We start from the raw sequence: 12,473 nt of genomic DNA, 5'->3' as shown, positions 1-12,473 counted from the left end.
AGTTGAGGTGTGTGTGTCCAGGACAGCGTGTTTGAACCTTAATTGGATATAAGCACGAAAATAAGCACGAAATAAGTTGAAATGAATGAATGAATAAATGAATGAATGAACGACTAGCTGCTATACCAATTGACACTGGACAGCTCGTTAACACAAGTCCCACCGTCTTACCGCGCCTTTAGCACGTCATATTATAAAATTTACCGACCAATGTTATATATTTCTCAAAAATGCGATTGGACTTGTTATGAGTCTCGATACCCCTACTACGTAACCGCCCTTAGAAACGTATACTAGAATAAACAGGACAAGTGAGGCTACCGAAGGTGAAGGCCGAATCTGAATGTAAACAAAGGTTTTCGTTCTGGACGAGTGAACTACACACCTGACAGGTATGTGGAAATCTGTCAGCGGATAACACGAGAAAACACAGAAAAAACCTAAACACACAACAAAATGGTACGTAGGACTAGTTTACATCATTGATATATAGGCAGTGACATTAATGCTTACGTAAATTGAAAAATTAATCATTAAATTTAATGAGTTTCGTTGTCGGTGAGAGAGGAATATAACTATTGTGTTTCGACGTGCTTGATTCTTTAATGAGTGTAGGTGATATAAATTTCAAGATAATCGATATCGAGATACTGTCGGCAAATATGTTCATACCAGGTAGTCGTCTTGTACGGTTTATTTCGAATCTTTTGTGGGGACTTCACAGGCATGCGAGGAGGGTTGGGTGGATTGGGGTACCTCCTCTCCCCCCCACCCCCCCCCCCACCCTACTTTTCAAAAGAACCAAAAACTATGCCTATTTGTGAATATATTTTAACTATTTTCATTAGTAATTGAACTGAACAGTGGTTCATTTGCGTCTTCAGAACTAGTTCAGGCAAAACGGTTGGTATTGATTTACGGTTTACTAGGAAGGAATATATGTTTTGTTTAACCAGGCGTGTGTGCATGGGGTGGAGGGAGGGGGGGGGGGGTTGTTGCTCAAGCACATTTTCTTTATTTCAATACATTTTCCTCGTGAACCTATCTCCAGTCACCCCCCCCCCCCTCCAAACTTCACTCGCCACAGTAGACCCTCCTCTGCTACAAGTACGGCGGAAGCAAGTAGACATTGGGTGGGAGAGGAGGGGGCCGACAGAGGTCGAGGGCGCAAAGCGAAGTTTCTAGGGGGTTCAGAGGTATGCTTCCCCGTACAATTTTGAAAACTATATTTCCTGAAATGCAATTTCCGGCATTCTACAAGTAAACTTCATCTCTACCTTAAGAGTTTACTACCAATAATATTTTTGATTCAGAATTATTGGGGGACTGGACACCCCCCCCCCCCCCCCAGCCCCCCTGCTCCGCTGTATCTGTGCTAAATATCCTGCACACGTGTCTGGTAATCTTCCTACTACGCGATATGAAATGATATATTATTTATATTATGCTTTGTGCGTGTGTTTATATATTACTAATTACAGGTATATGTATGTATAAGTATGTTCATGTTATATTTGTATGTGTGTATATAGATGTGTGTGTGTGTCCGTGTGTAGGTATGTCAGTGTGTGTGTGTGTGTGTGTGTGTCTGTCTGCGTGTGTGTCTGTGTGTGTGTATGTCTGTCTGTCTTTATGTGTGTGTCTGTGTATGTGTCTGTGTGTATGTGTGTGTGTGTGTTTTTATGTATGTGTATGTGTGTGACTGTATGTGTATGTGTGTGTGTGTTTGTGTGTGTGTGCTTTGTGTGTGTGTGTGCGCGTGTGTGCGCGCGTGTATGTGTGTACATATTATATGTAAGTGTGTGTGTGTGTGTGTGTCTGTGTGCGTGTGTGTGTGTGTGTGTGTGTGTGTGTGTGTGTGTGTGTGTGTGTGTGTGTGTGTGTGTGTGTGATACCGATATGTGAGGTGATATGCAATGGAGATCTATTTAAATTTGTGCTAAGGATTCTTCAAGTAACCACTGTTTACTTGGACAGGCGTGCGCTGCAACAGCTTGCTCTGAATGTGCACGTAAAGCCCTATGACCTGACCTGACCTATGGAGTGGCGGCACATTACACTGTTGACAATCTTGAGTCAATTATGCACATATTGTTATGTAGCAATGATTAATTTGTAGTTATTTATCACAGTTACAAGAATTACTTTGTAAAAATAGGTATGTTAAAGGTCGTGGTATGTACTATCCTGTCTGTGGGATGGTGCATATAAAAGATCCATTGCTACTAATGAAAAAATGTAGCAGGTTTTCTAAGAATATATGTCAAAAATACCAAATGTATGACATCCAGTAGGTGATGATAAATAAATCAATGTGCTCTAGTGGTGTTAAATGAAACAAATATTGTATAAATAGCGAAATTTGACTAAATGTTTGACATCCAATAGCCGAGATCGATCCGCGTCGTTGGGCCCATTAGGCTATTTCTCGTTCCAGCCAGTGCACCACGACTGGTATATGTCTGACGCCATATAGTAAATACAATGTGTTGAGTGCGTCGTTAAAATAAAACATTTCCAATAGCCGATGATTAATAAATCAATGTGCTTTAGTGGTGTCGTTAAACAAAACAAACCTTTGTTTTAATATCAACTTTATTTATTACTTGTACTTTTAAATGTATGATGACAGGAGCGTAGCGTGGTCTGGGCATGAAAAGGAGGGTGGGGTATTTGGGGGAGGGGGTGGGAATATGTCTATATAGTGTACCATTTTGTTTTCATTTCACTCAACAATTATATGAATAGCCCACTGTAAATAAAAAAAAGAATAAAAAAAGAAAAAAAGTTTTAGTCTCAGCAGGGAGAAGGGGTTCGTCTGAACCCTTCGACCCCCCCCCCCCTCCACCATTTACCCTGATGGTCACGTCACTCCAGCTCAAACTGTCCTAGCTAAACATGAATGATTTTTTTGGGGGGTGGGGGTGGGTGGGTGGGGGGGGGGGGGTGTTCCATAAATACACTTGGCTATAATACAAACTATGTGACCGACAGGCGTGTATACAACCAATTTGCTTTGACTGGTAAGGGGGTGATAAAATTTACAGGGAGATTAAAAGCCGCTGGCAAAGAACAGGTATGTCGAGTCGGTGATTGTAAACACCCCCACGCGGTGGTGATCACGTGATTGATTATACGGGTACAATATGTTTTACTGGTTTGTTTGTTTTTATTATCTCTGTTATCTTAAGGGGGGTAGGGATTTAGCTCAGTCGGTTGAGTGCTCGCTTGAGATGCTTGCATCGCAGGATCGAACCACCTCGATAGCCAGGCCCCATTAACCAAGGCTAAATACACGGCCGCCATGTATACTGAACAAAATAAGAAACTTCCGCTAACTTTGCTTGAACATAACTTGATGAAAACAAACCGGGGGAATAATTGTTATATATGCGTTTAAAGAGTGTTCCATGATGCATCGTTTGGTGCAAAAATCATGGCCATAGGTTAACAGAAATTGGGAGAAATTTTGACCAAGTGTGGTAGGGGTTAAAAAAAACCCACCCACTTAATAACGGGTATGACCACCTCTTGAATTGACCACTGCAGTGCATCGCAGGCGCATAGAATTGACTAAAGTGTTGATTTCTGCCTATGGAATATTGTTCCATTCCTGAATGAGCGCTTGACGAAGTTCGTTAACGTTAGCGGGTGGGTTGGGACGACGCCTCAATCGTCTGTCCAGACTATCCCAAACATGCTCGATGAGATTGAGATCAGGACTTTTAACGGGCCAGTCATCAATGAAATCAATGTTATTTGTCCTAAGCAGTGATGTGAGATTTCCGAGTTTTCGCGGAATTCCGCGTTTTCATGACCCAAATTCCGCATTTTTATATTGTTTTCCGCGAATAAATAAAAATATAAATTTAACGGTTTTGTCCGACTTTTAAGCTTTTTACCGGTATTTCCGTCTTTTAATCAACACGGAAGTCATTCGACTTATCTCCCTTCCCGCACCGAACAGTAACGAGGTTTGCCGAGGTTTTCTGTTGTTAGGCGACATTTCATTGGTTCGTTTTCGCCAACCGTGTATAGCGTTAGACAATTAGCCCGCATTTTGCGAAGTAGCAATGGCAACACGGCGCAAAGATGTGAAGAAATCAGATAAATTAAAACTTGACGTAAACATAAAAAATCCCTGGCGATGGGAATGGCTAGAGAAACAGGTGGACGGTGTTCAGTTAGAAAGCGTTTTTGAGAAACTGTCGGCAAGTGGAAAGGCCTATTGCAAAATTTGTCAGAAGGAAATCAAATACGCCAACCGGGGTCTTAACACAGTGATTTAACACACTTCATAAATGTGTTGTTAAGTACCATTACATGACCATTTTTGTGATCTAAATAGGAAAAATAGCTCCCCCCCCCCCCTGATCCACCCACCGGGTCGTTGCCCCTGGACCCTAGTCTGGGCCTGTCGGCCCCAGACACCACCGAACAATTTTCAGAGTTTTTGACATTTGGTCACTCACATCCCTGCCTAAGAAAATTTACAGTGTCTCTAGCTGTATGAGAGGTGGCATTATCATGGTGAAAAATCGAGATGTTGGCGTTGTTATGGAACAGAGGAATGACGTGATGAGCGAGAATGTCATCGCGGTAACGTTGAGCATTTAAATTGCCATCAGTGACGACTAGTGGTGAACGATAACCATGGGCAATGGCTGCCCAGACCATGACAGAACCCCCACCCCCGAAACGATCTCGTTCAAGAACACAACAGTCAGCATAGCGTTCATTTCTCCTACGGTAGACGCGCACCCTGCCATCACCACATTGTAAAGAAAATTTGGATTCATCCGAAAAAAGAACGGTATTCCAGCGTCGCCGTACCCAACGAGTGTGTACACGTGCCCAATTAAGACGATTTAGACGATGACGTTGCGTTAAAACGCATCCGACGTAAGGACGTCGTACATGTAAACCGTTCTCCCGCTGACGATTACGAACAGTTTGCCCACTGATTCGGTTATTATGAAGCCCAGGTGTGTTAGCAGCAGTAGCAGTGGCAGTTTGGAATCGATTGCGCAAATGCGTGTTCATGATATAGCGGTCTTGACCACGCGTTGTAACACGCGGACGTCCACGACGTGGCAAGTCGTTGGTGCTTCCTGTCGTTCGAAATCTTACGCGAAGATTTTGTATCGCTCGACTAGAACTCCCAACATGCCTTGCAACATCTTCTGTCGACATGCCAGCATCAATCATGCCAATCGCCCGTTCGCGTAAATTATTGGGTATTCTTGGCATACTAAAAATGCTACAATGTAAAAAACGTTAAGTTTTTTACAAATTTTGAAGCGTGTTCGTTCACTTGACAACAATGTCAGTAAGACAAGTAAAACAAATTGACCGAATACTACACGGGACATGTCGAACCATGCATCCACGTGCAAATTGAATTTCACGTTGTCGACGATTAACAGTGCAAAAATAATCGATAAAATTCATGAATCCTGATAATACAGCTCAAGGCTAATACTACCTATATAATTTCATTACACAATGAATTCTTTAACACAACAAATACTATATGTACAAATCGGAAGTTTCTTTTTTTGTTCAGTATATATGGCCACTTCTATGTTAATAAACAACATTTTGCCGTTGTATTTGTGGAATTCATCTTTGTACACAATATTTAACACTTTAACACTCAATTAATATTCTCAATGTAGCTGGGAAAGACTTTTAAATTTAATATAAACTTTTTTTTAGAAATAGAATACTACATTTGTGTCCGTTATGCTAGCCTCAGACTAGCAACTGTCAGCACAAAGTTAGCTTCTACTACCGTAAAGTTGCTAGTCTGAGCGCTCTTACAACTCGATTCTCGTCGTATAACCCATTAGTTGTTAATCTGAGCGCATCCGTCGTAAGTCGGTAGTTGGGGAAATTACAACGCAACCGTCGAGTTGGCCAACTCCGTCGTGACAGTTGACAGCCTGAGCCTGGCGTAACGGCCACTCATATAGTATTCATGATTCTCTATTTACTATCGTGTGCATAAAATATCTGTCTACCTATCTCTCTATATTTTGCATTAATAACCGTGAAAAAAAAAATCGTTAATAGAAAACATTGTGTTGATGCCTCTATATCTAACAACAGTTGCTACGGAAATAAACGCTCAATAATTCAGTCAGGCATTGTCGACATTATAATAGTCAGCGAATATGAAAAAAAGAAATAGTTTCTAAAAATCCAATTTGGACTACTAGAGCCGTTGGGACTACTAGCTAAAAATACCCATTGAATACGCAGACGCAGATGTTCTGGAGAAAAAACCCAAGTATTTAATATATAATTTTCGTCGTTTAAAAAGGCTTTATTAGCGATAAACTTGTTACGGCGCATACAAACTGCGGTTCGACTGGGCATATAAACCATATAAACGTATTTCAGTGCGGCCCGTAGGAACGATATCTGGCGATGGGGAGTGGGCGGGGGTGGGTGGTGGTGTCAGCCTCCATTGTATGGGGAGCAAGGGTCACAGCTTCTATAGTGAGATGCACAAACCATATTTTTTACCGTTATTTATAGAGCAGGACGAAAACTACATACATTTTCGTCATCGTGTGTGTTTATGGGGAGCGGGGACGCTTCCCCCCGATTCCTAAGTTCCTTCACGGTTCCATGCTAGTCAGACTGAGAACTTTTCGGTCGCCGCTCGTATAGTTATCAGTAGCACTGTTTTGCAAAAGCGCGCACGCACATTGTCAAAAGAAAACCCCCAATAAAAACACACAGGAAACGGCCGTATAACATTCTTCTTACTGTTCTCTATGAGAAATAGAGCCAGTCGGCCATGATCATAATCTATACCCCCCACCCCACCCCACCCCACCCCACCCTCGTTCAGGTAAGCTTTATTTGAAATCAATCCATACCCCTCCCCCCTGGTCCCGGTATACGGGGAGTCACGCAAGGTTCACGCCGTGACCGTTGGTAATCTATTGTAACAGAGTAGCTAGCTAGAGGCGCGACTGTGGGTCAGAAAAAATAGTTCTAGGCGTTTGGAGATTACCGGGTTTATCCTGTAAATCTGTGCCACGATTCGTTGGTTAATGGGTGAAGACTTTCAGGTGGAAATTACTTAATGGAGACGGAGCTATCGGTAGGTAGTTCTATCTATTTGTGTGTGTGTGTGTGTGAGAGAGAGAGAGAGAGAGAGAGAGAGGGGGGGGGGAGAGAGAGAGAGAGAGAGAGGGGGGGGGAGAGAGAGAGAGAGAGAGAGAGAGAGAGAGAGAGAGAGAGAGAGAGAGAGAGAGAGACAGACAGAGACAGAGAGGAATTATTGTCTTTTTAAGCCTCACCTTGTATTTAAATGAAGACGTGTGTTTGCGAGTATGCATGTTATTGTATATGCATTTTAGTGTCTGTTAGTGTGTGTGTGTGTGTGTGTGTGTGTGTGTGTGTGTGTGTGTGTGTGTGTGTGTCTGTTAGTGTATGTGTGTATGTGTGTGTATTTCTAGATATATATATGTGTGTGTGTAACGTGACTCAATATCTATTTATAGAGTCTGGGACCTCACGCCCCGACGTCCAAGAAAGAGATTGAAGCACAAGAGGATGGTGGGTTGAACATTTTAAAATATATTTTTGAAAGTTGAAAATTCTCGAAATGACAAACAAGTCTAGTACTAATGATATACCAGTTTAGTGTTTCAATTTGAAAAGAGGCTAAAATATTCGTGACGATGACGATGACGATGATAATGATACCGTTGATGGTAATAATGGTGGTTGTGGTGGTAGTTGTAGTGGTTGTGATTGTTGTGGTTGTGGTTGTGGTGGTGTATAAATGACATATTTGTTCACAGTTTGACAGAATACGTATGAAGTTATACTACTGACAGTTTTGAAAGATATTATAATCGGAAAATAATATACTAGTATCCAACTGTGTGTTGGCAGTTTCACAGAACGCACGTGAAAGAAATGGTTTATTTAACGACGCACTCGACACATTTTATGTACGGTTATATGGCGTCAAACATATGGTTAAGGACCACACAGACATTGAGAGAGGAAACCCGCTGTCGCCACTTCATGAGCTGCTCTTTTTCGATTAGCAGCAAGGGTTCTTTTATATGCACCATCCCACAGGCAGGGTAGTACTTACCACGGCCTTTTGTTGTACCAGTCGTGGTGCACTGGCTGGAGCAAGAAATAGCCGAATGGGATCGATCCCAAACCGACCGCGCATCAAGCGAGCGCTTTGCGGCTGGGCTACGTCTCGCCTCAGAACGCACGTGGAGTTAAAATATTGAGAATGTTTAAAGATGTTAATGCTAATCATGCCCTAAAATCTATAACTGTATGTTGGCAGTTTCAAAGAATGCAGAATAGAGTTATAATAGTAACACTTTTAAATACGTTATTACTACTGATAATCTGAAGTATATTCTTGTATATCGGCACTTTAACAGAATATGGTAGTGGGGATATAAGACAGTGTATAAATATGTTAATACCAATGTTAATCTAAAGTATATACCAGTATGTCAGAAATTTAACAGAATATGGTTTGGAGATATAAGACTGTATATAAATATGTTAATACCAATCTTAATCTGAAGTATATACCTGTATGTCGGCACTTTAACAGAATATGGTTGTGGAGATATAGGACAGTGTATAAATATATAAATATGTTAATACCAATGTTAATCTGAATATATACCTGTATGTCAGCACTTTAACAGAATATGGTTGTGGTGATATAAGACTGTATATAAATATGTTAATACCAATCTTAATCTAAGTCTATACCTGTATGTCGGCACTTTAACAGAATATGGTGTGGTGATATAAGACAGTATATAAATATGTTAATACCAATGTTAATCTGAATATATACCTGTATGTCGACACTTTTAACAGAATATGGTTGTGGTGATATAAGACAGTATATAAATATGTTAATACCAATGTTAATCTGAAGTATATACCTGTATGTCGACACTTTTAACAGAATATGGTTGTGGAGATATAAGACAGTATATAAATATGTTAATACCAATGTTAATCTAAGTCTATACCTGTATGTCGGCACTTTAACAGAATATGGTTGTGGAGATATAAGACTGTATATAAATATGTTAATACCAATGTTAATCTAAGTCTATACCTGTATGTCGGCACTTTAACAGAATATGGTTGTGGAGATATAAGACTGTATATAAATATGTTAATACCAATGTTAATCGAAGTCTATACCTGTATGTCGGCAGTGTGGAAAGAGGCCTTCAACCTGTTTGATCAGAATGGTGACGGACAGATCTGCCTGGAGGAGCTGGGGAAGGTGATACGGGCTCTCGGGTTTAACCCAACGGAGAAACAGATCAAGGAGGTGGCCAAGGAGCTTGACAAGGACGGTAAGAGGTGGTGCAGTTTATGACAAACCCCTGGCCAGTCAGAATGGGGTGGGGTGGGGTGCGGGGGCACATCCCACTTAAAGACAATTATGTACGGGTTTTTTTGTGTGTGTTTGTTTTGTTTGTTTTTTGTCTTATTCCATATAAAAATAAAAATCTAGCTTATGCGCCTCCCCTCTACTAGAGCTTGTGACGCTCCCCCCGCCCCCCCCCCCCCCCACACCACTTCAGATATCGTTTTCATTGGCCTTCACCTAGTTCGTTCGTTTGTTCGTTCATTCATTCATTCTTTCTTGTAACGCATACCAACATCCGTCACCCCTTTTGTTTTGTTCGTACTGGGGTTTCGTTAATTACTAGTATTAATTATTAATTATTAATTCATTCATTCATTCATTCATTCATTCATTCATTCATTCATTCACTTATTCATTCATCCATTCATTGTAACGCATCCCAGCATACCTCATCCCCCTACAGCGTGACGTAATTAGTGTCCGACTCGGCGAGTAGGCAAGAATCCAGTGGGGGTGGGGGAGTGGCGGACATTGTAAGAGGTGTTTGAACATACGTTTATTTATTTATTATTATTATTATTATTATTATTATTATTATTATTATATGGTCGGCGAAAAAGTGTGTGTGTGTGGGGTGGGTGGGTAAGGATGGGGGATCGGCGCTCCCTCCCCTTAAATCCGCGCCTGTTGAGAATTGATGATGGTTTTTCCAGGGAGCGGGACGTGTACGTTCGAGGATTTCAAACAGCTGATGAAGGAGAAACCCCCGTCCAAGGAAGACTTCGCAGACGAGATGCTGCGAGCGTTCAAGATCTTTGACAAGGACGGGAATAACTTCATAGAGCCAGACGAACTACGTCACGTGATGACGCAGCTGGGGGAGCCTCTCACTGACGAGCAGGTCAACTTGATGATCCAGTGCGCAGATCTCAACAAAGACGGCAAACTAGACTATCAAGGTATGCTGGTGAAAGACAGATGGGTAGACAAGGGGAGGTGGTAGTGAGAGTCTATGTGAGCGGGCGGGGAGGCAGAGATGTTGTTGAAAACGAGATAGGAAAGGAGTATGTGTTTAATGACTCTTCAGCATGAAAGTGATAGAGGTACAGAGACTAGATAGTAGAAATAGCAGGGAGAGAGATAAATAGATATAGAGAAAGAGGGGGGGGGGAGAGGAGAGAGAGAGAGAGAGAGAGAGAGAGAGAGAGAGAGAGAGAGAGAGAGAGAGAGAGAGAGAGAGAGAGAGAGAGAGAGAGAGAGAGAGAGAGCAGAAAGTGACTACAGAAGGAGATAGCGGAGAATGCAGTGACGTGGTAATGAAATGACGCCATCCTATTGTTGTTGTTATATTTACAGAATTCGTCAAGTGGTGTCTCCAGCCCTGTTAGAGCTCTGTCGTCTGCTGGGATCCCCTTTCCTCAAGTAGCAGACGTGAACATCAAACCAGGTCCGTTTCCTAGTCGACCACTTCCACGTGATGAAAAGAGGCAGACGACGATTAATATTAATTTTGTAGAACACGGTTACAACTGTTTAGAACTCTAGTAGACGGATTTTTGCCGTTTGTTGAGGAGCGGTGTTAGCACTCGTAAAACAAGAACCACAAAACGAGAATGTACACATTTGGTCTTTTTTATCTTTCTTTGTAAGACTTTAACGCTCTTGTTTGGCAAACACTGATACTATTTTCAAACCGGCGCGTATGCAGGGATTTTAACAGGAGGGGTTGTCGAGACATGGTACCCTGTAAAACATATTGAAAAAAAATGTTTGAGCGGGGTGGGGTGTGGGGGGTGTTTCGAACTACAACCCCCCCCCCCCCCCCCCCCCCCCACCCCCCCCCCCCCCCCCCCCGCACACGCGCCTGTGAATCTAGGTGTATGAACGACCAGGGCCCCGTTCCACGAAGCGATCTTAGCACGAAGATCACCTTAGTGCATAAGGTAGCTATGCACTTAATGTGATCTTAGGGCTAAGATCGCTTCATGAAAGGGGTCCAGATTGGTATTAGTTCATATTCAGGGGAGACGAACGCTTAGGAATAATATATTTATACGGTATCAATTTGATAATATCTTAAAAGGCTCCCACATAATCTAAGGGGAGCAATTAATCGGTATTCACTCCTGTCAATTGTGTATCATGTCTAGGTCTGTGAGTTTAGAATGATACAACAGACAGACAGACAGACAGACAGACATATATTTGTAAACAGGTTTAGAAACATTAAAATACAAAAATGCAGGAATAAAAGTACACAAGCCACTCCATACGGAATTACGAGAGACTGACATTAAAATAATACCTTCAGTAAACTCTATATATGCTATATTAATATAAGTTTATATATATATAAATATATATATATATATATATATATATATATATATATATATATATATATATATATATATATATATATACATAATATTACAAAAAATAAAAAATTAAGAGAATAAAAAAGGGGCAATATGTTAACTACTACTTCACAACGTTCTGCTATTTATTGATGTAAACCTCTGCTCAATATTTGTGATCAAATGAGGAGAATTTGACTACCTTCTTGTTACTTTGATTGTTATCTGTATGTCCGTTTCATGTTAGTATTTATTATACTGATCGTGTAACTAAGTATAGTAATGTTGACTTGTTTCTCTCTCTCTCTCTCTCTCTCTCTCTCTCTCTCTCTCTCTCTCTCTCTCTCTCTCTCTCTCTCTCTCTCTCTCTCTCTCTCTCATTCATCACCTCACTATAATTATCGCTTTCTCTTTTTTTGTATTTTGCTGTTACATTTATCATGTACATTCATTTTTCACCATGACGTCACATATGTTGCATTTTTTACGGATTTTGAAGAAATGATTACCCTGAGATATATATTGTGTCTGTTTTCTTTGTCTCGGGAAAGTTTAAGGGTTTGTTTGTTTTTTTAAATTAATTTATAATTTTTCTTGAAATAAATGATACCCTGAGATGTGTATGCTGTTTTCCGGAGTAAAAAAAAAAAGGTGAGATTCTCAGGGGGCAACTGCCCCTCCCTGCCCCCCCCCCCCCCCCCCGGAGGGTACGGCCCTGA

At 41.2% G+C, this 12,473-nt stretch overlaps 1 protein-coding gene across 2 annotated transcripts; it reads left to right on the top strand.

Moving 5' to 3' along the window:
- Window positions 1-334: 334 nt before the first annotated feature.
- On the top strand, window positions 335-12,272 carry LOC121377560 (neo-calmodulin-like). Of its 2 annotated transcripts, none has more exons than XM_041505606.1 (5): window positions 335-459; window positions 7,521-7,575; window positions 9,237-9,380; window positions 10,111-10,356; window positions 10,754-12,272. In XM_041505606.1, the coding sequence occupies exons 1-5, from the start codon at window positions 457-459 to the stop codon at window positions 10,783-10,785; spliced, it is 480 nt and encodes a 159-aa protein (XP_041361540.1). In that variant the 5' UTR covers window positions 335-456; the 3' UTR covers window positions 10,786-12,272. The 2 variants fall into 2 exon arrangements, with proteins under 2 accessions (XP_041361540.1, XP_041361539.1); XM_041505605.1 differs by lacking the exon at window positions 335-459 and adding an exon at window positions 7,085-7,117.
- The last annotated feature ends 201 nt before the right edge of the window (window positions 12,273-12,473 follow it).

Source organism: Gigantopelta aegis, chromosome 7 (genome assembly GCF_016097555.1).
Source record: "Gigantopelta aegis isolate Gae_Host chromosome 7, Gae_host_genome, whole genome shotgun sequence".
In the NCBI taxonomy this organism is placed as follows: domain Eukaryota; kingdom Metazoa; phylum Mollusca; class Gastropoda; order Neomphalida; family Peltospiridae; genus Gigantopelta; species Gigantopelta aegis.
The sequence above is the reverse complement of the archived record's forward strand: the minus strand, read 5'-3'. Positions and strand labels throughout refer to the sequence as shown.